The 24,751-nt window shown below is 37.2% G+C and overlaps 1 protein-coding gene across 1 annotated transcript in view; it reads right to left on the bottom strand.

Annotated features, from left to right (window-relative positions):
• Nucleotides 1-24,751, bottom strand: part of MIGA1 (mitoguardin 1) — a 107,015-nt gene that overhangs the window by 27,030 nt on the left and 55,234 nt on the right. Inside the window, exon 7 of the mRNA XM_004369080.3 lies at nucleotides 8,548-8,648. Within this exon, the coding sequence (XP_004369137.2) occupies nucleotides 8,548-8,648 (101 nt within the window). The remainder of the gene's footprint in view (nucleotides 1-8,547; nucleotides 8,649-24,751) is intronic.

Genomic DNA, 24,751 nt, shown 5'->3' with positions numbered 1-24,751 from the left:
TACAGCAGTCCAGGGACAAGGGCCAGAAGGCAGAAGGGGACAGGGAAGCTGGTGATAGGGAACCCAAGGTTGAGTAAGGATAGTGTTGATGTGTTGTGAGGTTGTTAACCATTGTCATAGGGCAACATGTGTACTAACTGTTAAATGAGAAACTATTTTGTTCTGTAAGCCTTCATCTTAAGTGAGAATAGCAGCACAATTGGAAGAGCATAGTCGATGTCACTGAACTGTGCATGTAGAAATTTTTGAAATGGTGTATCTTCAGCTATGTGTATTTTCACAAAAAAAAAAAAAGGTCGAGAAGGGAGAGGGTTGACATGTTGTGGGGTTGTTAACCAATGTGATAAAACAATACGTGTACTACTGTTTCATGAGAAACTATTTGTTCTATAAGCCTTCACCTGAAGTACAATTAAAAAAAAAATGTGTTGGAATCCTAACCGCTATACCTGTGGATGCAATGAATCTAATGTAATGATCTTTCATAATACAATCTAATACAATACAATCAATTAATTGAGGTCATACCAGTAAGGGTGGATTCTAAACCTAATCACTTCTGAATTATATAAAGAGCAGCATTGACATAGAACAAGCAAGCACATACTGAGGAAGACAGAAGCCATGTGAGGATCTCCAAGAAACCAACGAATGCCTGGGGCTACTGGTAGGGAAAGAATCAACACAGCTGAGACCTTGATTTGGACTTTTAGCTCCAGAACTGTGAGAAAATAAACTTATGTTCTTTAAAGCCATCCATTTGTGGTATTTCGGTTATAGCAGAACTAAGAAACTAAGACAGTTAAAGAAAGCAGGCTGTTACCTGTCTGTGTCTTCTCACTAATAGAAAAGAAGAAAAAAAGAGAATAAATCCCTAATAGTCACCTTCCCAGATGGCCCTCAATGATTCTCTCTTCCTGGTACTAATGCTACCCCATCCCACACTGAACAGGGCTAACCTGTGTAACTAATACTGTGTTAATACTGTGAAAATGATGGAGTGTGATTTCTGAGGTTAGGTCTTAACAGTCATTGCTTTCACCTTGGATCACTCCTTCTGCGAGTAGCCAGGTACCCTGTTATGAAGATACTCAAGTAGTCCTATGGAGAAGCCCATGTGCTGAGAAACAAGGTCTCCTGCTAACAGGCAGCACAACTTGCCATGCATGTGAGTTGTCTTGGAAGTATATCCTCCTGGCCTAGACAAGCCTTCAGATGACTGCAACCCCAGTCAACATCTTGACTGCAACTTCACAAAAGACCTCGGGCCAGAACCACCCAGCTGAGTTACTCCCAAATTCCTGACACACAGAAACAATGAGATCACAAATGTTTATTGTTTTTTGAAGCTACTAAGTTTCAGGGTAATTTGTTACCTGGTAATAGATAACCAACATAATAGTGGAAACAATATCTAACAGCAAAAGACAGACATACAAATTTCCAAAAAATGGAAAGCAAATGGAAGTGTATGCACAGATGAAACAGATGAAGAAGTCGTAACGCAGAATAAGTTCAAGAGGAGATATAGTCAAGGAGGAGACATTGGCATCATACCCACAGCCTCAAAGAGCACTAGGCCTGGAGTTGGCAGGTATGACAACAAGGTTGACGAAGAGGAATTGAGAATAGGTTACGTGAAAATCTGTCTCCAAACAACTGTAGTAGTCCCACATCGCATTCTACTCCTCCCTACCCCTTTCCTTCATTCTTGAATAGGCAGCTTGGTAGAAAAACAAATTTTTAACCAGAAAACATTTCTCTTTAAAAACTAATTTTTTAAAAACAAACAAACAAAAGTAAACCTGTTTGAATTGCATGGAGAGAATAAGTCTACCGGGGGACTGATGAGCCTCCCAGAGTAAGGTCCTCTTCATTCAGCATCCAAGTGCCCCCTGCCCCAGTAGAGCTATTTCCAGACCACTCATCCCAAAGAAAAGCTTGCCAGTCAACACACTTCAAAGAAGTCATCTGAGCCCTGTCAGCTTTCCTGTTTGTCTATACATAAGAGAGACAAAAATATGAAACAGCACTGCAAACCCACATAACCTATCTAAGAAAATCAACGCAGTCACCTCTTAAGCTTTCAAATTTAAGAAGAAAACCATCAGCACAAGAATGAAAGTGCAAGATAGACAAAGCTGACCAAAGAGGAAGTAAGAAAATTCAAGAAATAGAAGAGAAATTTTAAATAGTAGAGCCTGCTCTTTCCAGATTATGATTATTCTAAATGTTTATCCTTATCACTTTGTATATTATTATTTGTATATTATTTTGGATTGCCATAAACAAATGCTGTCAAGTCAGAGAGGTGGCTATAGCAAAAGCGTTCCAAGCTCCCATTTAGAATATAAGTAGAGGGATATTAGGAGTCCCGGGGTAGTACAAATGGTTAATGTGCTTGGCTGCTAACCAAAAGGTTGGAAGTTCAAGTGCATCCAGAGCCACCTCAAATGAAAAGCCTGGTGATCCACTTCCAAAATACCAGCTATTGAAAAGCCTATGGAGCACAGTTCTACTCTGACACACGTGGAGTCACCATGAGTCAGAGTCAACTCAACTGGCAACTGATTTTCTCTTTGAAGTATGCTAATTATAAGAAATAAAATTTTCTAACTTTCACCAAAAACACAATAAAACATAATAATAAGAAGAAGAAATAGAATTTTCTCTTTAAAAAGGACCCTACAAATTATATATTAAATACATAGACACATTTCTAAGTGATAATTCTACGAAAAATTGAATATGCAGCTAAAAACTAATGTCTCTGCAATATTAGTTTCTACCTATTAAATGACAATTTCTTTAACAGGTGGGAGGGTTAGGAGAATACAATGCAGTGATATCCTAAGATTAAAAAGACTTTTCAAACTTTGAAAACTTTATGCTAAATGAAAGAAGCCAAACACAAAAGAAAACATATTGTATGATTTTGTATATATGAAATGTCCAGAATAGGACAATCTATCAAGACAAAAAAGATTAGTGGTTGCCAGGGCCTAAGAGATAGGGAGGAATGGACAGTGACTGCTAATGGGTATGGGGTTTCTTTTTGGGGTGAAGAAAATGTTCTGGAATTAGAAAGAGGTGATGATGGCAAAACTATGAATATACTACTAAATATCACTGAATCGTACACTTTAAAAGGGTGAGTTTTATGGTATGTGAATAATAAGGCTGTTATAAAAGAAAAGACTTTTCAGAAAAAAAGATTATGGTTCCAAACCAATGTTTGGCAAAGCTTATATAGGAAAATCTTACTAATCTCTTTCACAAATGACTGACCTATCTTAGAAAAAAGCCTATGCCAGGAATTATCTTAGTCTAAATAGGCAAGAAATCTTTCTGGTAATTCTGAAAAAACCTTTCAAAGCATCAAAAACTGTTAAACTTCCCAAAGAGGTCTGATTTTATTTTCTTAATAAATATCCTCATTAAAATACTTTTCTGTAATTTAAGTGCTTAGCATACAGTAAATACAATTAAAATATTTTAACAAATATTTCTTATAGCAGAAAAGAATTTACTTGGAACATTCACATTCTGAGATCATACACTTATACCCTAGAAGCATTCTTAAAATGTTTTGGGATGTAGAGCCCTTCTTGTGGTTATTCATGTATTCTGCTCTCCCCATAATGTGACAGCACACTCTTCCTTTCCATCCTGGATTTCCTGTGTCCATTCAATCAAAAAAAAATTTTTTTCTTAATTTACTAAACTTCTGAAATTTAAACAACAAATTTAAAAGGAGTACAATGAACACTTGGCAAAATATTTCTTGAAGCTGCTTATTAGAAAGAAACTTTAGCACAAATAGATACATTGTTCATCACAGAAGAAATAATGAAAGTGAATAGCAATCCTTCTTACAAACCATCTTGGACATTACAGAACAGAGAGAGAAACATGTCTATATCTAAATAGTAAAAAGAAGAGTAAATGATGCTCCCATGGAACAAATGGATATATTCTGTCTATTGCAAACTTTCAAATGCAAAAATATAAGGAAAAATGTAAACAATTCACAGAGGACATCTAGCTCAATTGGCGTAAAAGAAAATGTTCTACATCCTACTTTGGTGAGTAGTGTCTGGAGTCTTAAAAGCTTGTGAGTGGCCATCTAAGATATTCCACTGGTCCCACATCATCTGGAGCAAGGGAGAATGAAGAAAACCAAAGACACAAGGGAGAGATTAGTCCAAAGGACTAGTGGACCACAACTACCACAGCCTCCACCAGACTGAGTCTAGCACAAATAGATAGTGCCCGGTTACCACTACTGACTGCTCTGACAGGAATCACAATAGAGGGTCCCAGACAGAGCTGGAGAAAAATGTTGAAGAAAATTCTAACTCATAAAAAAAGACGAGACTTACTGGTCTGGCAGAGACTGAGAAACCCCAAGAATATGGCCCCTGGATACCTTTTTAGCTCAGTAATGAAGTCACTATGGAGGTTCACACTTCAGCCAAAGATTAGACAGACTCATAAAATAAAACGAGACTAAATGGGCACACCAGCCTAGGGGCAAGGACGAGAAGGCAGGAGGGGACAGGAAAGCTGGTAATGGGGAACCCAAGGTCGAGAATGGGAGAGTACTGACACATCGTGGGGTTGGCAACCAATGTCACAAAACAATGAGAAACTAATTTGCTCTGTAAACCTTCATCTAAAGCACAATAAAAAAAAATGTAAACAATTCAGGAGATGATACTGTAAGTAATGACTATAATATACAGTCATGCACCGTATAATGTCTGTTCAGGTAACGTGTGACCGCATATATGTCCATGGTCCCATAAGGTTGTAATAAAACAAAAAAAAAACCCAAACCCATTGCCGTCAAGTTGATTCTAAATCATAGCGACCCTACAGGACAGAATAGAACTACTCCATAGGGTTTCCAAGGAGCAGCTGATGGATTCAAACTGCAGCCCTTTTGGTTAGCAGCTGAGCTACTGCATCACCAGGGCTCCTAAGGTTATAACGAAGTTCAGAAATCACGACTGGAGAATGGGACATAGTGCATTTAGGCATGTCACACTTGACAATCATGACAATCCTCAAACAACAAAAAATTCTCCGAGCTGTTAAAGGATTGGCTCCACTGAAAGCTACAAGGCTAATGAAAACGCAAAAGGGATCTATATAAGATATGGAGAAATTGCTACTGATGTGGATTGAAGACCAAACACAAAATGAATCCCTCTCAGCATGTTGACAATCACTGCTAAGGAACAAAGCTTGTTTAAGATGCTTAAAGAAAAAGCAGAACCAGACTTAGTGTTTAGTCTAGCTCTGGGAGATTCGAGAGCTTCAAACAATGTTTTTTGCTGCATAGTGTGAAAGTGAGTAATGAGTCTGCAAGTGCTGATGCAAAGGCAGCAGAAGAATTTGTTGAAACCTTAGATAAACTAATTGCAGAGCGACGTTATTTGCCCCAGCAAAAAATTTTTTTTTAATTGTGCTTTAAGTGAAAGTTTACAGTTCAAGTTTCTCACATAAAAATTTATACATACATTGTTATGTGACCCTAGTTGCTCTCCCTATAATGTGACAGTACACTCCTCCTTTCCACCCTGGATTTCCCGTGTCCTTTCAACCAGCTCCTGACCCTTTCTGCTTTCTCATTTCACCTCTGGACAGGAGCTGCCCATTTAGTCTCAGGCATCTACTTGAGCTAAGAAGCACACTCTTCACGAGTATCATTTTATGTCTTATAGTCCAGTCAAATCTTTGTCTGAAGAGTTGGCTTCGGGAATTGTTTCAGTTCTGGGGTAACAGAGAGTCCGGGGGCCATGTCTTCCAGGGTCCCTCCAGTCTCAGTCAGACCATTACTAGAATTTGAGTTCTGCACCCCACTTTTCTCCTGCTCCGTCAAGACTCTCTGTTGTGTTCCCTGTCAGGGCAGTCATGCGCCAGCAAATTTTTAATATGGAAGAAATCTATTCTGGAAGTGAATGCCTGGAAGGACCTTCACCCATAATATGGTGTTCGCACAACGTCTAAATCACATAATGTCCTATTTCACAGACGGTATCATGGATGTTAAACGACGCATGACCGTACATACACAGAAAAAAATTTGAGAGGATGGAAGATGATGGATCAGTACTGCTTTTAAAAAGGCAGAATCAAGACTTAGGGTACAGGGTATTAGCATACCTAAAGATTTTCACCCTACAGAACAAATTCATACATTAGTTACAGATGTGTGGTACTATTTACATGAAAAAAAAAAGTATCTAATATCCAAAATCTATCATAAAAATCAAAATATTCTGATAAAATTGGTCATATGCAATTTCTAAAGTTGTTTTAAGTAGAAAAAAACTGTAAAAAGATGACTACTTTGCAAGCATCCTCTTTTTAGGTACAAAATTTACATCTCAGAAGACAATTTCCACATTAACTTACAATTCAGTGATCACCATTGTTTATACATTAGGAGATTCATTACCTAGCCTGTTTTTCTCTGCCTATATACTTATACAATATACCACATACATGTTTCTTTTTTTTTCTTTTTACAAAACTACAATCACACTCTCTATCTAAAGATTTACATCTTACTCTTGTCACTTAACATATGTACTTTCCTTTGCCATTAAAAATTATTGAAAACATGTTTATGCCTCTATAATATTTCAAATTATGGTCACATCATAATTCAGTTTTTCACTATTATTAAAATACCACAGTGCAAGCAACAAAAGCAAAAATATTGGACTTCATCCAAATTATAATTGAACTTCATCAAAATTAAAAATTTTTGTGCATCAAAGGGCTTTATCAATAAAGTGAAGAGACAACCTACAAAATGAGAGGATATATTTGGAAACAATATGTCTGATAAGGGTTTAATATCCAGACTATATAAAGAACTCCTACAACTCAACAACAAAAAAACAACCCCATCAAAAAATGGGCAAAGAACTGAATAGGCATTTCACCAAAGGAGATATACAAATGGCCAATAAGCACATAAACATTCAACATCATTAGACATTCCCAAAGAAACCCGCGGCCGTCAGGTAATTTCTGACTCATAATGACCCTATAGGACAGAGTAGAACTGCCCCATAGAGTTTCCAAGGCTGTAATCTTTACAGAAGCAGAATGTCACATCTTTCCTCTGTGGAGTGGCCGGTGAGTTTGAACCACCGACCTTTCAGTTAGCAGCTGAGCACTTTAACTACTGCACCAACAGGGCTCCTTTTTCATTAGCCATTGTTGTTGCTGTTATTGCTGTTGCGCTGGTTCATAGCGACCCTATGTGCAACAGAACGAAACACTGCCCAGTCCTGTGCCATCCTCACAATCCTTGTTATGCTTGAGCCCACTGTTGCAGCCACTGTGTCAATGCATCTTATTAAGGGTCTTCATTAGCCATTAGGGAAATGCAAATCAAAACCATGAGATATCACTTCACACTCACTAGGATAGCTATTACAGAAAATCAGAAAATAACAAGTGTTAGTATGGAAGTGGAAAAACTGAAATTCTCATCTACTGCTGGTGGATTATAAAATGGTACAGCAGCTCTGGAACAGTTTGTCAGTTCCTCAAAAAGTTAAACATAGAATTACTATATGATCCAGCAATCCCACTCATAGGTATATACCCAAGAATTAAAAGCAGGGATGCAAACAGATACCTTTACATCATGATCACTGAAGTACTACTTACAATAGCCAAAAGGTAGAAACTACCCAAGTATCCATCAACAGATGAATGGATAAACAAACTGTGGTATAGCCACACAATGGAATATTTTTCAGTCATAAAGATAAATGAAGTTTTGAAACATGTTTTGACATGAATGAAGCTTGAAAACATTATGCGGAATGAAATAAGCCAGATAGAGAAGGACAAATATTGTATGATCCCATTTGTATGAAATGTCTAGAATAGGCAAATACATAGAGACCAAAATTTATTAGTGGTTACCAGGGACAGATGGGAGGGGGAAATGGGAAGATCTGCTTAAGAGGTACTGAGTTTCTGTTAACAGTGATGAAAAAAATTTGAAAACTGGTGATGGGTACATAACCTGGTGAATCTAACTAATGCCATTGAATATACACATAAAAATGGTTGAAATGGCAAATATTTTGTTACATATATTTTATCATAAATTAATAAAGAAATTGAATATTTTTAAATATAAATCTTTGCATCTGATCACTTATTGGAACAAATATCTAGAATTTATCACTTGTGAGCTAAACAATCTGAACACTTTTTAAGACTCTTGATGACAAATTGCTTTCCATAGATACTAATTTATATGCCTCACTCATAATCTACAGAATATAAAAGTGCTGATCTAAACTATATGTTTACGTGTCCACCTCACTGAAGAGACTGTAAGTTCTTGTGCGAAGGAACTAAATTATACTCATCTTTGTATCCCTGGTGTCTACCACATGGCACAAGCTAAGCAAATGGCTACTGAACTGAATTACAGCCCAATGCTAACACTGGGCTCTCAAGCTGAAAAAGAAAGAGAAATGCTCATTAGGAATATAGATGCCCTACCTCTGCTGCTGAAGCAAATGAATCGGTTGATGCGATGCTCAAAGTGTCTCGCAGGCCAAAGTCACCTACATCCCCCTTCATGGTGATATCTGTATCTTTATCTTAAAAGTAAAAGATGAAAAGTTCAAAAACTGATATTTCATATTCTATAAATTTTACTTTTACTTCACTGTTTATTTAGACTCTTGGGATCTAAAAGGAAAGCAATACAAATTAATGGGATATAATCTGACAAGACTCTCAAAAAAGTATTCACTGTTTAATAAATTCTGAAACACTGCCAAGCAGAGAAGAAAGTGCTATACAGCAAACATTCATTTTTAATTTTAAAAAGGATTAAAATTAATTTTTGATTAAAAAGGTTTTGAGTATATAATAATTTAAGTTGGTATATAATAACTGGAGCTGGATTATCTACCATGTATGGTAAAATACCAGACTTGGTTTGAAACAGCCATTTAGTTACAAGTATGGCCTTGCCCAACTTGGAAGAACGGGTTAGATTCATTCAAATCAACTGAATTAATAACAAAAAATGCAATCTGGTCAGTCACTTGTGATAAGCTGATTGATTAAGACAACTCAAGAAGATATCTGTGAGTTCTTCAGACTTCAAGACCAATTTAAAAAAACCGAAAGGTGAAAATAAATCAGATCTAGGTCCCCGACGCTTACTCTGCTTACTTGAGGGTCAAATATAACTGCACCAATGATTCTAAAGGACTGAAAAAGTTTAAATACATTTAGAAATGGTTAATCTTGCCATACCAAGACAGACTATCTATTAAGCAACACATAGTATTCTGAATGTGGGTATGAATATCATTCCATACTATTACTAGGAATTTAATTGTTAATGTTAAAATTTAAAATAAATACTATATTTGTTCCCAAATGTCACTATATTGTAGCAAACAATTCATATACTTCAAAATTTATCACAAAAATGAGAAAGCAAAGAACAAAATCTACACAGATTTTTATTTTGATTCTCAATCTGCTAAAACTATCAGATACTCTATCTTCTTTAAAAAGAAACAGAAATCTCTTTGGCTTTCATTCCTCCAAATTTCCATTCTACCACTCTCCCCAAAATAAAGTTCATTACCTTTACCAGAAATCTTTCAAGTTCTGTCTAAAACCCTTGAATACCAGAAAACACAGACATTTGTGACTCTATACAGGAAGTATAGTTTTTAAAAATCCAAACCATTAATTTACTTTAAACTCAAAAGAGTTTTGAAACCAATTATATTCTAAGGTCTGCCCAAGCAGAAGAGAGAAAAAGCCAAAAGTGGTACATGGTTCATTCCTTTTAAGTATCAAAAATATCCATACGAGAAGCAAATTTTTTTCCTACTTTATTTTTGGTGGGGCCAGATTTGACATTTTAACTACTTAGCTTCCAACTTTAAATTAAAATTGTCTTCAATCCTTTAAAAACACCTAATTTGTCAGTTTAAAGTCCTTCTACTACTAAGTGACTATTAATGTGACAAAATCTGAGGTTAAATTATTTTATTTTAAGAAATAGATGTTTTTAAAGAAATTTTTAATTTTCCATCGAACTTGAATAAAACCACATAATTGTTTTACTCTCATAAATAGCTACAAAACTGGTATTTTTGGACACTCAAATAACCCCCCAAATTTCCATAATTCTCTTTTCAGTGCATATATTATTTACAAAATATAAACATGCACCTTGAGAAATTAATTATTTACAAAATATAATTGGTATTTACAACCTTCAAAGCTTTATCTTCATAAATATTTTCCATTCTCAGTATTAGCTAAACTAAAACACACACACACACACACACACACACACACAAACACACACACAATACAGCTTTCATTATACCAAAGCACTTCTAAAGCAGGATTTCATTTACAAGTCAATTTAGTTAAATCTTGGCTTCACAGGCCTTTTGCTAAGTTCAGAGTGTACCACAGACATTTATCTTGCATCACTTTACCTTTCAGACATTACCCATGAGCTGTTAAAAGTCTGTTTTACTTCAAACAATCAACCATTCAATGTCATCCAGATCAGTCATCATGGCTGCACTTTACTAAAAAAAAAAAAAAATCTAACAATGAAAAATGGCTCAATTCCAGAGGAACTGGAAAGATTTACTCATTAAATCTATCCCAGTAAACCACAGACCATACCTCTTATTTCAGTGATTGTTATGATTCCGGGAATGGCAGCTTAATAATTATGAAGAGAAATAATACATCTGTTTTTTAGATAAGCCAATAAAAAGTATAAAGAAAGAATTTGGGGGAATAGCCTAAAATAACTGCTTTTATGTATCCAATTAAAATTAAAAACACTCTTTTAAAAAAGTATTATCAACTCTTAATTAGGTATTAAAAGATAGGGATAGCATGGAAAATTGAAAATCAAAGGGTTCATCTTAGCCAATACTTTCAGAAAACTTCTTACCAAATATTTCTTAGCAGAAAAAAAATGCTCACACCACAATGAGATATCATTACATACCTATTGGAATGACTAAAATTGGCTATTTTTTGGCAAGGATGTACAGCAATGGAAACTCTCACACATCACTGATGGAAATGGAAATTAATAAAACCTCTTTGGAAAGTTTGGCATTATCTACAAAAGTGCAAGACTGCATTCTCTATAACCTAGCAATTCTATCCTTGGGTATGTTTTACAGAAATGCATGCTTATACGCACAAGAATGTTTATAACAGCACTGTTCATAATAGCCCCAAACTGGAAAGAAATTACTCAGGGTATATTCATACAATGAAATACTATGCAATTTAAGTGAATTAACTGCAGAAAATGGTAGACTTCGGCTCACTTACTTTGGACACATCATCAGGAAAGGACCAGTCGATAGAAAAAGACATGGTTGATAAAGTAGAGGGTCATCAAAAATGAGGGAAACTCTCAATGAGAGGAATTGACACAATAGCCAAAACAATGGACTCAAAAATACCAATGATTATGAAAATGGCACAGGACAGAACAAGGTTTTGTTCCGTTATATATAAGGTCACCATGAGTCAGAGCTGACTCAACAGCAACTAACAACATGCAAGAACACACATAAATCTCACAACACGTTGAGCGAAGAGTTATATGTATGATTTCATTTATATAGAGTTCCAAATAGGCAAAACTAAACTACAGTGATCAGGGCTACAAACTTAGGTGGTAAAACTATAAAGAAAAGCCAGAAAGTAATTAGCATAAGCATCAGGCTAGTGGTTAGTTGGGGTATTGATTGGGATAAAACACAAAGGGACCATCTGGGGAGCTGCCAGTGTTTTATTTCTTGATCTACATGATAGTTCCACAAGAGTGTGGATAAGTGACCATACAGTTTGTTTTGTGTACTTTCCGTAAAAACAGAAGGAAAGAAAACAGTAGTGACTATAATCTTGGCCCCAAATGACTGACAGCAGAAAAGGTACAATCAGAGCTTTAGGGTGGAGGGAGAGGGGTTAAGACAAAGAGGGCTTTTTGTATTTCAATCCGGGTAGGCAATGAAGCTGTTAAATTATTATTAGACATTGATTTTATTCCCTAATTGAGGAAGCACCTATAAAGTTGCTAGATACAAAGAGTCGAAAGAGTCGATGAGTCTGTTAAGTATAATAGCAAACTGAAAATAATTTACCTACACCTTGTAAGGGAATACTACTACTACTATTAGCAATAGCAGCAGAGTATAATTTCAAGCATATATTACTCGTAAACTTTTGTTCTCCTAGCTTATCAAGCTTATTTGCTATTTAGTGATTGGTTTAGAATACTAAGTGAGAGTGTTTAGGTAGAGATAATAAAATATTTACAGGAAGAAGACATGAAAACTGAAGAATGGTTGCTATTTAATGATGACAATAAAAGTGTAATGAAATTAAAATAAACAGTTATTGCACACTTTCTACCTGCCAGATAACAAGTTATGTGCTTTACATACATAATCTCATTTAATTCTCACAATTGCCTTTGAAGTAGGTACTAATATTTTTCCCATTTTATAGCTCAGGAAGCCAAGGCATGGAGATTAAGTAACCGGCTCAAACACACACAGTTAAGAAATGAAGTGGCAGGATTCAAACCCACATCATCTGACATTGGACTCCATGATATGAAACTATGAAGCTATCGTGTTCACCATTTTCCATATTCTAGGTTAAGGAAGATGTATTAAAAGTAATTTTACCAATTTCTTTTTACTTTTTTAATGTGGCTATTACAAAACTTAAAATTACTTCTGTGGCTTGCATTATATTTCTATTGGACGGCTGTGCCAGAGCATTCTTGTCCCACCATCTTATCTACAGTGCAAACAGCTTACAAGTTCTTTGAGGATTCAGATTCAACTCACATTTTTTGAGTGACTACTATGTGCCTAGGCATTCCGCTAAGTGCTTTCACAGATTATTTTATTTCATTTAACATATGTAAGCGTTAGACAGCAGTAGCCTAATTATATGCAATGATTGTTTTATTGTAAGTAGAACAACAAACACCAAAAAAAAAAAAGCTTATTTTCTAATCAAAACCTTCAATGGCACCTCTGGTTTTCAAAACTTTCCATAATCTCTGTCCACTCTACCTATCCAATGTTATTTTCTATTTATTACAAAAAGAACCCTTGGCTCTAGCAGAGAGTACATTCACCATACTCCCGCTTGCCACGTTGTTGCTGTTATGTGAGGTTGAGCTGATTAAAATCATAGTGACCCTACAGGATTTCATAGGGTTTCGCAGGCTGAAATCTTTAGGAGAGCAAATCACCAGGTCTTTTCTCTCAAGGAGAGGCTGGTAGGTTCAAACCACTGTACAACCAGGGCTCCTTCTCGTTTGCCACTGAGTAATGCAACAGGTAAAAGCTTGGGCTTTGCTAAGAAGCTTCCTTAATGTAACTAAACACTTTGAGGGACAGAGTAGCTGGGGTGGGGGTCTGGGGACTATGGTTTCAGGGGACATCTAGGTCAACTGGCATAACAAAAACTATTAAGAAAAGGTTCTGCATTCCACTTTGGTGAGTGGTGTCTGGGGTCTTAAAAGCTAGTGAGCATCCATCTAAGATGCATCAATTGGTCCCAACTCACCTGGAGTAAAGGAGAATGAAGAACACCAAAGACACAAGGAAAACATAAGCCCAAGAGACAGAAAGGGCCACATAAACCAGAGACTGCATCAGCCTGAGACCAGAAGAACTAGATGGTGCCCAGCTACCACGAATGACGGCCCTGACAGGGAACACAACAGACAGTCCCTGATGGAGCAGGAGACAAGTGGTGTGCAGAATTCAAATTCTAGTAAAAAGACCAGACTTAATGGCCAGACTGAGACTGGAGGAACCCCGGAAAACATGGCCCCTGGACTCTCTGTTAGCCCAGAACTAAAACCATTCCCGAGGCCAACTCTTCAGACAAAGATTAGACTGGACTATGGGACATAAAATGATACTCGTGAAGAGTGTGCTTCTTAGCTCAAGTAGATACACGAGTCTAAATGGGTAGCTGTGTCCAGAGGTAAGATGAAAAGGCAGAAAGGGACAGGAGCTTGTTGAATGGACACGGGAAATCCGGGGTGGAAAGGAGGAGTGTGCTGTCACAGTATGGGCAGAGAAACTAGGGTCACATAGCAGTGTGTGTCAGTATTTGGATCCCAGCTCTGCTACTTACTTTCTAAGCAAATTGGGGATACTAATATGCCATAGAGCTGTTCCAAGCATTAAATAAGAAATTTGTGAGGCATAATACTTCGCACATAGTAAGTTCTAAATATATTTTCGCTGCTATTGTTATTATTGCCATACACATTCTTTTAACTGGTCTTTCTTGTAGGCGTATGGGTATTATCCTATCACTGACAGCATCGTAATTCAGGATAGATCTTGAAATGTTCTTTTTGACATTGAATGCAACGCCATTCCTCTTCAATATGTCACTCCTGGCATAGGAGACCATATGACTGTCTGATTCAAAATAGCCCATAACAGTCCATTTCAGCTCACTAATGCCTGGGATATCGATGTTTATGTGTTAGGCATAGTAGACCATATGACTGTCTGATTCAAAATGGCCCATAACAGTCCATTTCAGCTCACTAATGCCCAGGATATCGATGTTTATGTGTTACACTTCATTTTGACAACTCCCAAGTTTCTAGATTCATACTTCGTACTTTCCATGTTCTGACTATGAATGGATGTTTGCAGCTATTTCTTCTTGAGTCATGCCACATCAGTAAATGAAGGTTCCAAAAGCTTGATTCCATCTACATCATTAAGGTCGACTCTGCTTTGAGAAGGCAGCTCTTCCCCGGTTGTCTTTTGAGTGCCTTCCAACCTGAGGCACTCATCTTCCGGCACTATATCAGACAACATTACCCTGCTATTTATAAGGTTTTCACTGGCCGATTTTTTCAGCAGTAGACTGCCAGGTCCTTCTTCCTAGTCTATCATAGTCTGGAAACTCTGCTGAAATCTATCCCCCAAGGGTGACCCTGCTAGTGTGGTGGCAAAGCTTCCAGTATCACAGCAACATGCAAGACACCATAGTACAACAAACATGTAATATCCATACGCCTACAAGGAAGACCAGTTAATACGACTACTTCAAATTCACGCACCAACCACTAAGGCCAAAGATGAAGAAATTGAAGACTTGTACCAACTTCTGCAGTCTGAAATTGATCGAACATGCAATCAGGATGCATTGATAATTACTGGTGATTGGAATGTGAAAGTTGGAAATAAACATGAGGGATTAGTAGTTGGAAAATATGACCTTCGTGGTAGAAACAACGCCGGAGATTGCACGATAGAATTTTGCAAGACCAACGACTTCTTCATTGTAAATACCTTTTCTCAACAATATAAACGGTAACTATACACATGGACCTTGCCAGATGGAATACACAGTAATCAAATCAACTACATCTGTAGAAAGAGACGATGGAAAAGCTCAATATCATCAGTCGGAACAAGGCCAGGGGCCGACTGTGGAACAGATCATCAACTGTTCATATGCAAGTTCAAGCTGAAGTTGAATAAAATTAGAACAAGTCCACAAGAACCAAAATATGACCTTGAGTATATCCTACCTGAATTTAGAGACCATGTCAAGAATAGATTTGATGCATTAAACACTAATGATGGAAGGCCAGACGAGTTGTGCAAGGACATCATACATGAAGAAAGCAAGAGGTCATTAAAAAGACAGGAAAGAAGAAAAGACCACAACGGATGTCAGAAGAGACTCCAAAACTAGCTCTTGAACATAGAGTAACTAAAGTGAAAGGAAGAAATGATGAAGTAAAAGAGTTAAAGAGAAGAGTTCAAAAGGCGGCTCAAGAAGACAAAGTAAAGTATTATGATGACATGTGCAAAGACCTGGAGATAGAAAACCAAAAGGGAAGAACATTCTCGGCATTTCTCAAGCTGAAAGAATTGAAGAAAAAATTCAAGCCTCAAGTTGCAATATTGAAGGATTCTACAGGGAAAATATTAAACGACGCAGGAAGCATCAAAACAAGACGGAAGAGTCACTATACCAAAAAGAAATGGTCGATGTTCAACCATTTCAGGAGGAAGCATATGATCCAGAATCAATGGTACTGAAGGAAGAGGTCCAAGTTGCACTGAAGGCACCGGCAAAAAAAGGCTCTAGGAATTGACAGAATACTAATTGAGATGTTTCAACAAATGGATGCAGCACTGAAAGTGCTCACTTGTCTACGCCAAGAAATATGGAAGACAGCTACCTGGCCAACGACTGGAAGAGATCTGAATTTGTACCCATTCCAAAGAAAGGCGATCCAACCGAAAGAGGAAATTATCGAATAATATCATTAATATCACACACAAGTAAAATTTTGCTGAAGATCATTCAAAAGCGGTTGCAGCAATATATTGATAGGGAACTGCCAGAAATTGAAGCTGAATTCAGATGAAGATGTGGAGCAAGGGATATCATTGCTGATGTCAGATGGATCCTGGCTGAAAGCAGAGAATACCAGAAAGATGTCTACCTGTGTTTTATTGACTATGCAAAGGCATTTGATTGTGTGGATCATAACAAATTATGGGTAATATTTCAAAGAATGGGAATTCCAGAACACTTACTTGTGCTCATGAGGAACCTGTACATAGACCAAGAGGCAGTCATTTGAACAGAACAAGGGAAAACTGTATGGTTCAAAGTCAAGAAAGGTGTGCGTCAGGGATGTATCCTTTCACCGTACCTATTCAACCTGTATGCTGAGCATATAATCCGAAAAGCTAGACTATATGAAGAAGAACGCAGTATCAGGATTGGAGGAAGTTTCATTAACAACCTGGGATATGCAGATGACATAATCTTGTTTGCTGAAAGTGAAGAGGACTTGAAGCACTTACTGATGAAGATCAAAGACTACAGCCTTCAGTATGGATTACACCTCAACATAAAGAAAACAAAAATCCTCACAACTGGACCAATAAGTAACATCATGATAAAGGGAGAAAAGATTGAAGTTGTCAAAGATTTCATTTGACTTGGATTCCCAATCAATGCCCACGGAAGCAGCAGTCAAGAAATCAAAGCACTTATTGCATTGGGCAAATCTGCTGCAAAAGACTTCTTTCAAATGTTAAAAAGCAAAGATGTCACTTTGAGGACTACGGTGGGCCTGACCCAAGCCATGGTGTTTTCAATTGCCTCATATGCATATGAAAGCTGGACAATGAATAAGGAAGACTGAAGAAGACTGATGTCTCTGAATTACATGGTGTTGGCTAAGAACATTGAATATACCATGGACTGCCAGAAGAATGAACAAATCTATCTTGGAAAAAGTATAGCCAGAATGCTCATTAAAGCAAGGATGGTAAGACTTCATCTCACATACTTTGGACATGTTGTCAGGAGGGACCAGTCCCTGGAGAAGGACATCATGGTTGGTAAAGAAGAGGGTCAGCAAAAAAGAGGAAGACGCTCAAGGAGACGGATCGACACAGTGACTGCAACAATGGACTCAAACATAACGATTGTGAGGATGACGCAGACCAAGTAGTGTTTTGTTTGGTTGTACACAGGGTTGCTGTGAGTCGGAACTGACTCAACAGCACCTAACAACAACACAACAATATATTCTTTATTCAAGCCTTTGCTTCCTCTTGCTTCTTCTTCCACCTATAAACTTGTCTCCTGCTCCCCTTACCTCATGCTATGCAGGCAACCAATATTCTTCTTTTAATCCTCAGTTAAAGTACTATCCACTGCAAGCATCCTCCAAAAATTACCTAACCACAGTAATATCTCCCGTCTCTGAACATTTGTTGCTTCTACTTAAGGCAGTACAGCAAAGGCATTAAAATCATGGGTTCTGGAAGCCAACAGCCTGGGTACAAATAATGGCTCTACTACTGATTAGCTGTGTAACCTCAGGCAAGTTTCTTATCTTCTCCATGCTTCAGTTTTTTCATTTGTAAAATGGAAACAGGATCTACCTAATAGAGTTGTGTGAGGATTAGATGAGCTAATACATCAAAGTAAGTATTCATTAAATGTCAGCTATTAATATTGTTATTTAAAAGATAAGTATGTACCATTTAATAAACTATCTCTATTTTTCTTTAACTACAGCCTCAATATATAACCTGTCTGCCCAGCTGGACTGAGCAACTTAGTAGAGGGTCTTTCTCATCTTTTCTTTCTTTTTTTTTTTTCTGGTGGCCCCTATGGTTCTCAATAGAGCACTGAACACGCTGTAAACACTTAAATATTTGTTCATATAAATGAAATAAAACTTGTTATCTCTATTTTGAAGTGCCTGTCATGTATTTCCTCTGGGTCATTTTACCTCTAATATGACTTTAACTTGTTTTTAGAGATCTGCTAAATTTCTTGTTTCAATTATCTAGCCCCTAAATTCATTAAACTAATGATACTATCTTGTAAACCTAAAATATGCAGCTTAAGCCCACTTACTGAGTCATCATTAACCTTGTGAGTGCCTAAAAGAAAGTGTTCCACATAAATGGGTAACTAAAAATAAAAAAATGAGCCATAAATTACCACACCGGCTCTGGGTGAAATAGCTCTTCCTTTTTCTAACCTTTTAAATAAATAAATCTAAAATTTAAAAAAAATTTTTTTAACCTGTCTCAATCACCCAGAACTTTTAAAACATTCATGCACAGACATAAACTATGTTCTTCCTTGCAAGAACATTGACACTATAATGTTTACTTTTAACTAAACAGTTACATATTTTAGGCCAAAAATCTGACTGATTCAAGGCTTCCTCCTTCTTTCGCAATCCCATAATTCACATATTACTTAAGTTTTTTTCCAAAGCCGAATTTGCCTGAAAAGTAAAAAAAAGAACAAAAGAAAAGAAAACAGAAGACACTTCAGCCCTGGATCTATTTCCTTAGACCAATCCAAGTAGGTTTTCTATGAGTCTCATTTTTGCCATCCCTAGGCACATTCTATTTTCTGTCATTTAGAAGGCATCAGATCTATTTTAACCTCAGCAGACTCTAGTAGAGATTCCAAAGATGCCACTCTTCTTTTAAAATCCAGGCTGTCCACTGGGATTTTATAACACCAGCAAGAAGAGGAAGCCTGCCAAATGTCTCAATGTCATCTGACTTCTATGTCAGCAGCTATTCTCCAGATGATTTTTTGTAGTTTAGATATGTCTTGGAAGCCTGTCCTTTCTATGGTTTTATTAAAAATGGAAAAGTTCCTGCTGCCGACAAGACAAGCTGTTTTCCAAACAGAGTCTGCTATAATCTGTTTAAATACTCAAGACACTAGAAAACTACTGCTGCTCTTTGTGTATCTTATGACTATCCACCCCATCCGTACTGTGGAACATTTTTTCCTGATTTGTTTTAAAATGTTATAGTACAGTTTGAGGGAAAGAATAAAGATAAATACCAAAATCAGAAACAACATAATTTTGGAAAGTGAAAGAACTAAGAGAACTGAGATATGACATTTTCTTGATTTTTCTCCCAATATGCCTTAATACTGAAAAGAGTAACCATGAAATCCACTGAAACAAAGAAAGGAGAACTGACCAGTTCTCAGTGAGTTACTACTCATACAGTTTTGCCTATGTGAAATGATAATACATGTATCAAAACAGCCCGACACTATGACATGCACCCAAAAGGAGATTTCCACAACAGTTGTCTCTGGCCTTCCCTATTTATCAAAACTTCTTATATACTATGATTGGCCAACACAACAACTGTGATTCCTAACTGGGAAATGCAGCTGACAATACAAACTGAGCAATAAAAGGAAAGGGAAAGGGGGCAACTCATACCTTCTAAAAGAATAACACCACTTTCGATCTTTTCACGGGGAGAGGAAAGAAGTGATTGGATTAACCCAAAGTGCAGAAAGAGGTAATTAAAGGGCCAAGTTAGGTCTGCAATTACAGAGACTTTAACAGGGCCACTGGCTACAGTTGGTCACTCTGGAGACGATACAAAGGCACCTTGGTAAGGGAGCAAATAGGGACAGAAATCCAGCCCAAATCCTAGGGCTACATCTTCCGGGAAGGTGAACCTTTTTCTTAGCACAAAGGTGTCTTCCCAAGGAGATACACTGGCCCAGAAGAGATGCCTTTTTCTAAAATTATACAAAGGCCCTGTATGGCCTAGAGAAGGCCCTGGACTTAGAAATCCAAGCTAAGACATAATTTGAATACAAAAGGGGCAAAAACAAGCAGCAGGAATTTTCTTTGTTTCTGAGACCCCAGCAATTTTCATTATACTACTTTCATCTCTGAATCTATTTTGACTTGCATATAACACCAGCTAGCCTTCATTTTGTGGTATTATTAAACAATTTGAAATTATTCAAGATTATGAGCTTTAATGCATGGGAGGAAATGACTAAGCCAAATTTCTAGCATGTTCTCAACTTGCATTCTGTGTATTTAAACGTCTGAGTATACAACTTAAACCTGTAATTCATGTCACTCCCTAAAAATAAACCCTCAGGGAGTTTATCCTCCAACCACAGTGATTCTGCAGGAAAGGAAGAGGACAAGGTCTTAGAGCATCAACTCTGGACTGTCTGACATTTGACCCAAAATGACAGGCTGAGGTATTTCCTCTTGCTGCCAAGCTCATTCAATATTTCTAAATGTTCTATTTGGCTGCTTACCAAAAAATAAGGATAACGTCTCTCTAGTGGTCAAGAGGTCCCACTTTATAGCTTCTTTTATTCTCTGCCAGAGAATTTGTGCAGTCAGTACTAGGCTGGAAAAGAGCTCTAATTTTCCATGAGAGGATTTCTCACTGTCTTAATGAAATCCTATACATAAGGGAGCAGAAAGAAAAAAATGGATAAAATACTTAATTTGTACCAGTCACCATTCCAGAATCTCCTTCAAAAACATAAATCTGATTATAGCTTCTTATAATCCTCAGTGGCTCCCTTTTACGGAAAAGTACAAAACAAGGACCTTCATGATTTCTCTCCTGCCCACCTTCCTAGATTCATCTCTCACTACTCTCCTACATATACTGTGTTCCTAAGACATATCAAACGACTCACGGTTCCCTAAAAAGGCACCTCTCTGCACCTTGATCCATGTTGTTTCCTCTGCTTGGAGTGCCCTTTCCTCAACTGTCTTCCTGGTGTCAATTCTTCTGTGAAGCCTTCCCTGAGCCCCCAATGAATAGTTACATGCTTTTCTTTGGTGTTTCCACAGCACTTGTTAAACATGTTATTATAGTATTTAGTACACTACTATGTATATATTACTACTGTGCTCTATAATTCTTCAATGACTGTCTCCAAAACTAGACTGAGTTGCCTAAAAACAGGGATGAAATTTTCTTCATCTTTGTCCCTCTAGTGCTTAATACCATGTTTAACATATACTAGGCAATCAAATGTTTGTTAAATAAATATTCCAGACCTAAAATTCTATGAGTGGATTCTGTTAAAAAAATAGATGAAGAAGAAGCCCAGACACATATCTGAAATATGCAAAGCAATGTTTTTAAGCTAGAAAAATTCCTGGTTTGTTTTTAAGGCCTAAATTTGTTCCTACACATCAGTATAAAGGAATCTCAAAGTCCTTTGCCTCAGCCAAAAAAACATTTATCAAACTTATGGCCTCAGAGCTTCCTGTTAATACTGCTGCTGCAAATACATAACTACGTTTTACAAAAAGATATAAACACAATATTATATTTAGAAAAAACCTGATGAAAGGGTACAATAATAGGCTTGAACTTTATTAGTGTGAACTATATCAACTAAATAATGTCACCAAGAAACTGTGAGCAAGCTTCATTTGTTGTTAATCAGGTTTATTTTTAAACTGGTATTAAATTCAGCAACTTGGTCCTGCCCAAATGGCCTAACCAAAGTCATAAAGAATATTCTTGTTTGCTCAATGTATTGTTACTAAAATAAACTGCCAAAGCATGTAATGACACATACCCTGTATGGTATGACAATAACCGAAGCCTGTTAAAGTATAAACCATTCCTTGGTGTTAGGTTCTCATCCGATATTCTACCAATCTCTCATCAGCTATTGCCACCAACTAACGTCTAATTTTTACCAAAGTAACTCAGACAATAACACATATTTCTGCTCAGTGTAAAAGACATAAATATATGCTTTTATTACATAATATTGATATCTACAAAAACTACATATATAGCCTATATGCACATTATGAATCGAAATAATAAAACAAACATTCATGACTCTATCACCCATTTACAGCCACTTTTTAAAAGATTACAAAATTATTTACTTATTAAGGAAAAAAATGTAATCATGGAGAAAAACAATACTGTACATATCTTCTTACCTGATACTCATTGACATTTGGGTCTCAAAATGAATTTCACAGGTATTCAGATATTTCAGCAGAAAATAGCAGCAGATAATCAAAGAACCCACACGTAGCAAACCAGATCTGTTTACTTTCAAGTTCTTATCTTAGGCTGTTAAACAGGCCAAGGGCACTTCAGTTGTGAGGGGAAGAGTGGAGGTGGGGAGGAAAAGCTAAAAGAAGGATCTTTTGCTTTGTGAAGGGAGCTTAGTCTTTATAAAATACCTCAGTATTGAGGTATACACTAACCTGTACTGTTTTCTAATGGCCTCATAAGAGTAATTCTTAACTGTCCAATCATATCATAGCAACCTGAAGACAGGATCATTAGCTCTTTTTTCATCTGAATCACATGACACACAAGGCATACAGTAAACCATTAAATCAATCCTCACAAATTGATTTTCAAGCTGTATATGCCAGAGCAGTCTTCATGAGTCTCTTTGCCATTAATACTGTTTTATCTTACTGGGATGCTACAGCAATAGGGACATAGTCTTTGATTAAGTGTAGTGGTCCAGCAAGAGTTCCTGGGTGGCGACTATTAGCCAGAAGGTTGGCAATTCACACCCACTCAGAGGCATCTCAGAAGACAGTCTGGTGATCTACTTCTGAAAGGTCGCAGCCTTGAAAACCCTATGGAGCAGTTCTACTCTGCACACATGGGGTCACCATGAGTCAGAATCAACTCCACGGTAACTGACAACAACAACAGTGGGCCAGCTAACTCATGCTCCTGCTTTTTTACAGAGCTCTCTCCTCAGAGGTAAAAAAGGCTGTAAGAATCTATCCGGAGAAGTAAATGTGAAGAAAAAAAAAAAGGCAAAAAGATTGGAAGGGAGAAAACTAAATGAAAATGTTGTCATTCAGAGATAGCATATGACTTAGAAAATCCAAAAGAACCTATGACAAATTACTGGTAGTAGAAGTAATAGGAGTCAAAAGGGTTGTTGATAATATTCAAATGCAAAGATCAAAGTTTTAGATACCAGCAACAAACAGTTAGAAAATGTACATTTTAAAAACTTTATGGGATTTGGTTTCTTGGTTTGGAGGTTTAGGGTCATGGTTTCACGGGACACCCCTGTTAACTGGCCAAATAACATGTTTAGTGCCTCTGTTCTACCTCCAAGTTCAATGTGTAGTGCCTGTGGTCTTAAAAGCTTGCAAGCGGCCATCCAGGGCACAATAATTGGTCTCTATTTGCCTGGAACAAGAGAGGAAGAAGGGAGTCAAGGGAGTCAGGAACAGGAGGAGGATATGGAATGTGCGGCTAACTGCCCCTATGAACATCTGCCTCCTTTGCCATGAGACCAGAAGAACTAGATGGTGCCTGGCTACCATTACTGAACATTTTGATCAAAGATTCTATAGAAGAATCCTGATCAAAAGGGGGAAAATACAGAACAGATTTTCATAGACTCCAGACTTCCTGGAACCATGAAGGTTGGATGAACCCCTGAAGCTATGTCCCTGAAATAATCTTTCAACCTTAAACTAAATATATCCCCTGAAGTCTTCTTAAAACCAAACAACAGTTTAGCCGAACTAGTTAAAAACATCTGCCTCGGGCATTATGTGCTTTTAAAAACTATCTATGTGGGACCAAATTGAGAATGCAACTCTAAACATTAGATAGGAACCTTAGGGGGCAGTGAATTTATGCTAATGGGAGTGTCTTCATTATATAGTATACTATAACAGAAATACCACAAATGGCTTTAACGAAGAGAAATTTATTCTCTCACAGTTTAGGAGGTTAGAAGTCCAAATTGAGGGTGCCAGCTCCAGGGGAAGGCTTTCTCTTTCTGTCAGCTTTGGGGGAAGGTCTTTATCATCAATCTTCTCTGGTCTAGGAATTTCTCAGCGCAGGGACCCCAGGTCCAAAGGACATGCTGTGCTCCCAGCACTTCTTTGTTCGTGGTATGAGGTCCCCATGTCTTTGTGCTCGCTTCTCTCTTTTATATCTCAAAAGAGATTGACTCAAGATACAACCTAATCTTGTAGATTGAGTCCTGCTTCATTAACATAACTGCCTCTAATCCTGCCTCATTAACTTCACAGAGGTAGGATTTACAACACACAGGAAAATCACATCAGATGACAAAATGGTACACAATCACACAATACTGGGAATCATGGCCTAGCCAAGTTGATGCACATTTTTGGGGGACACAATTCAATCCATAAGAGGGAGGAATAACTTAGAAAAGGAGAGTGAGAATGGCTATACAACTCAAAGAATGTAATCGATGTCACTAAATGGTACATGAAGGAACTGCTGAATTGGTGTATGTTTTGCTGAGTATATTCTTAACAATAAAGTAAATAAAACTT

Source organism: Trichechus manatus, unplaced genomic scaffold (assembly GCF_000243295.1).
Source record: "Trichechus manatus latirostris isolate Lorelei unplaced genomic scaffold, TriManLat1.0 scaffold00003, whole genome shotgun sequence".
NCBI lineage: Eukaryota > Metazoa > Chordata > Mammalia > Sirenia > Trichechidae > Trichechus > Trichechus manatus.
Note: the sequence above shows the minus strand (reverse complement) of the source record. Positions and strands in the feature narration are given on the sequence as shown.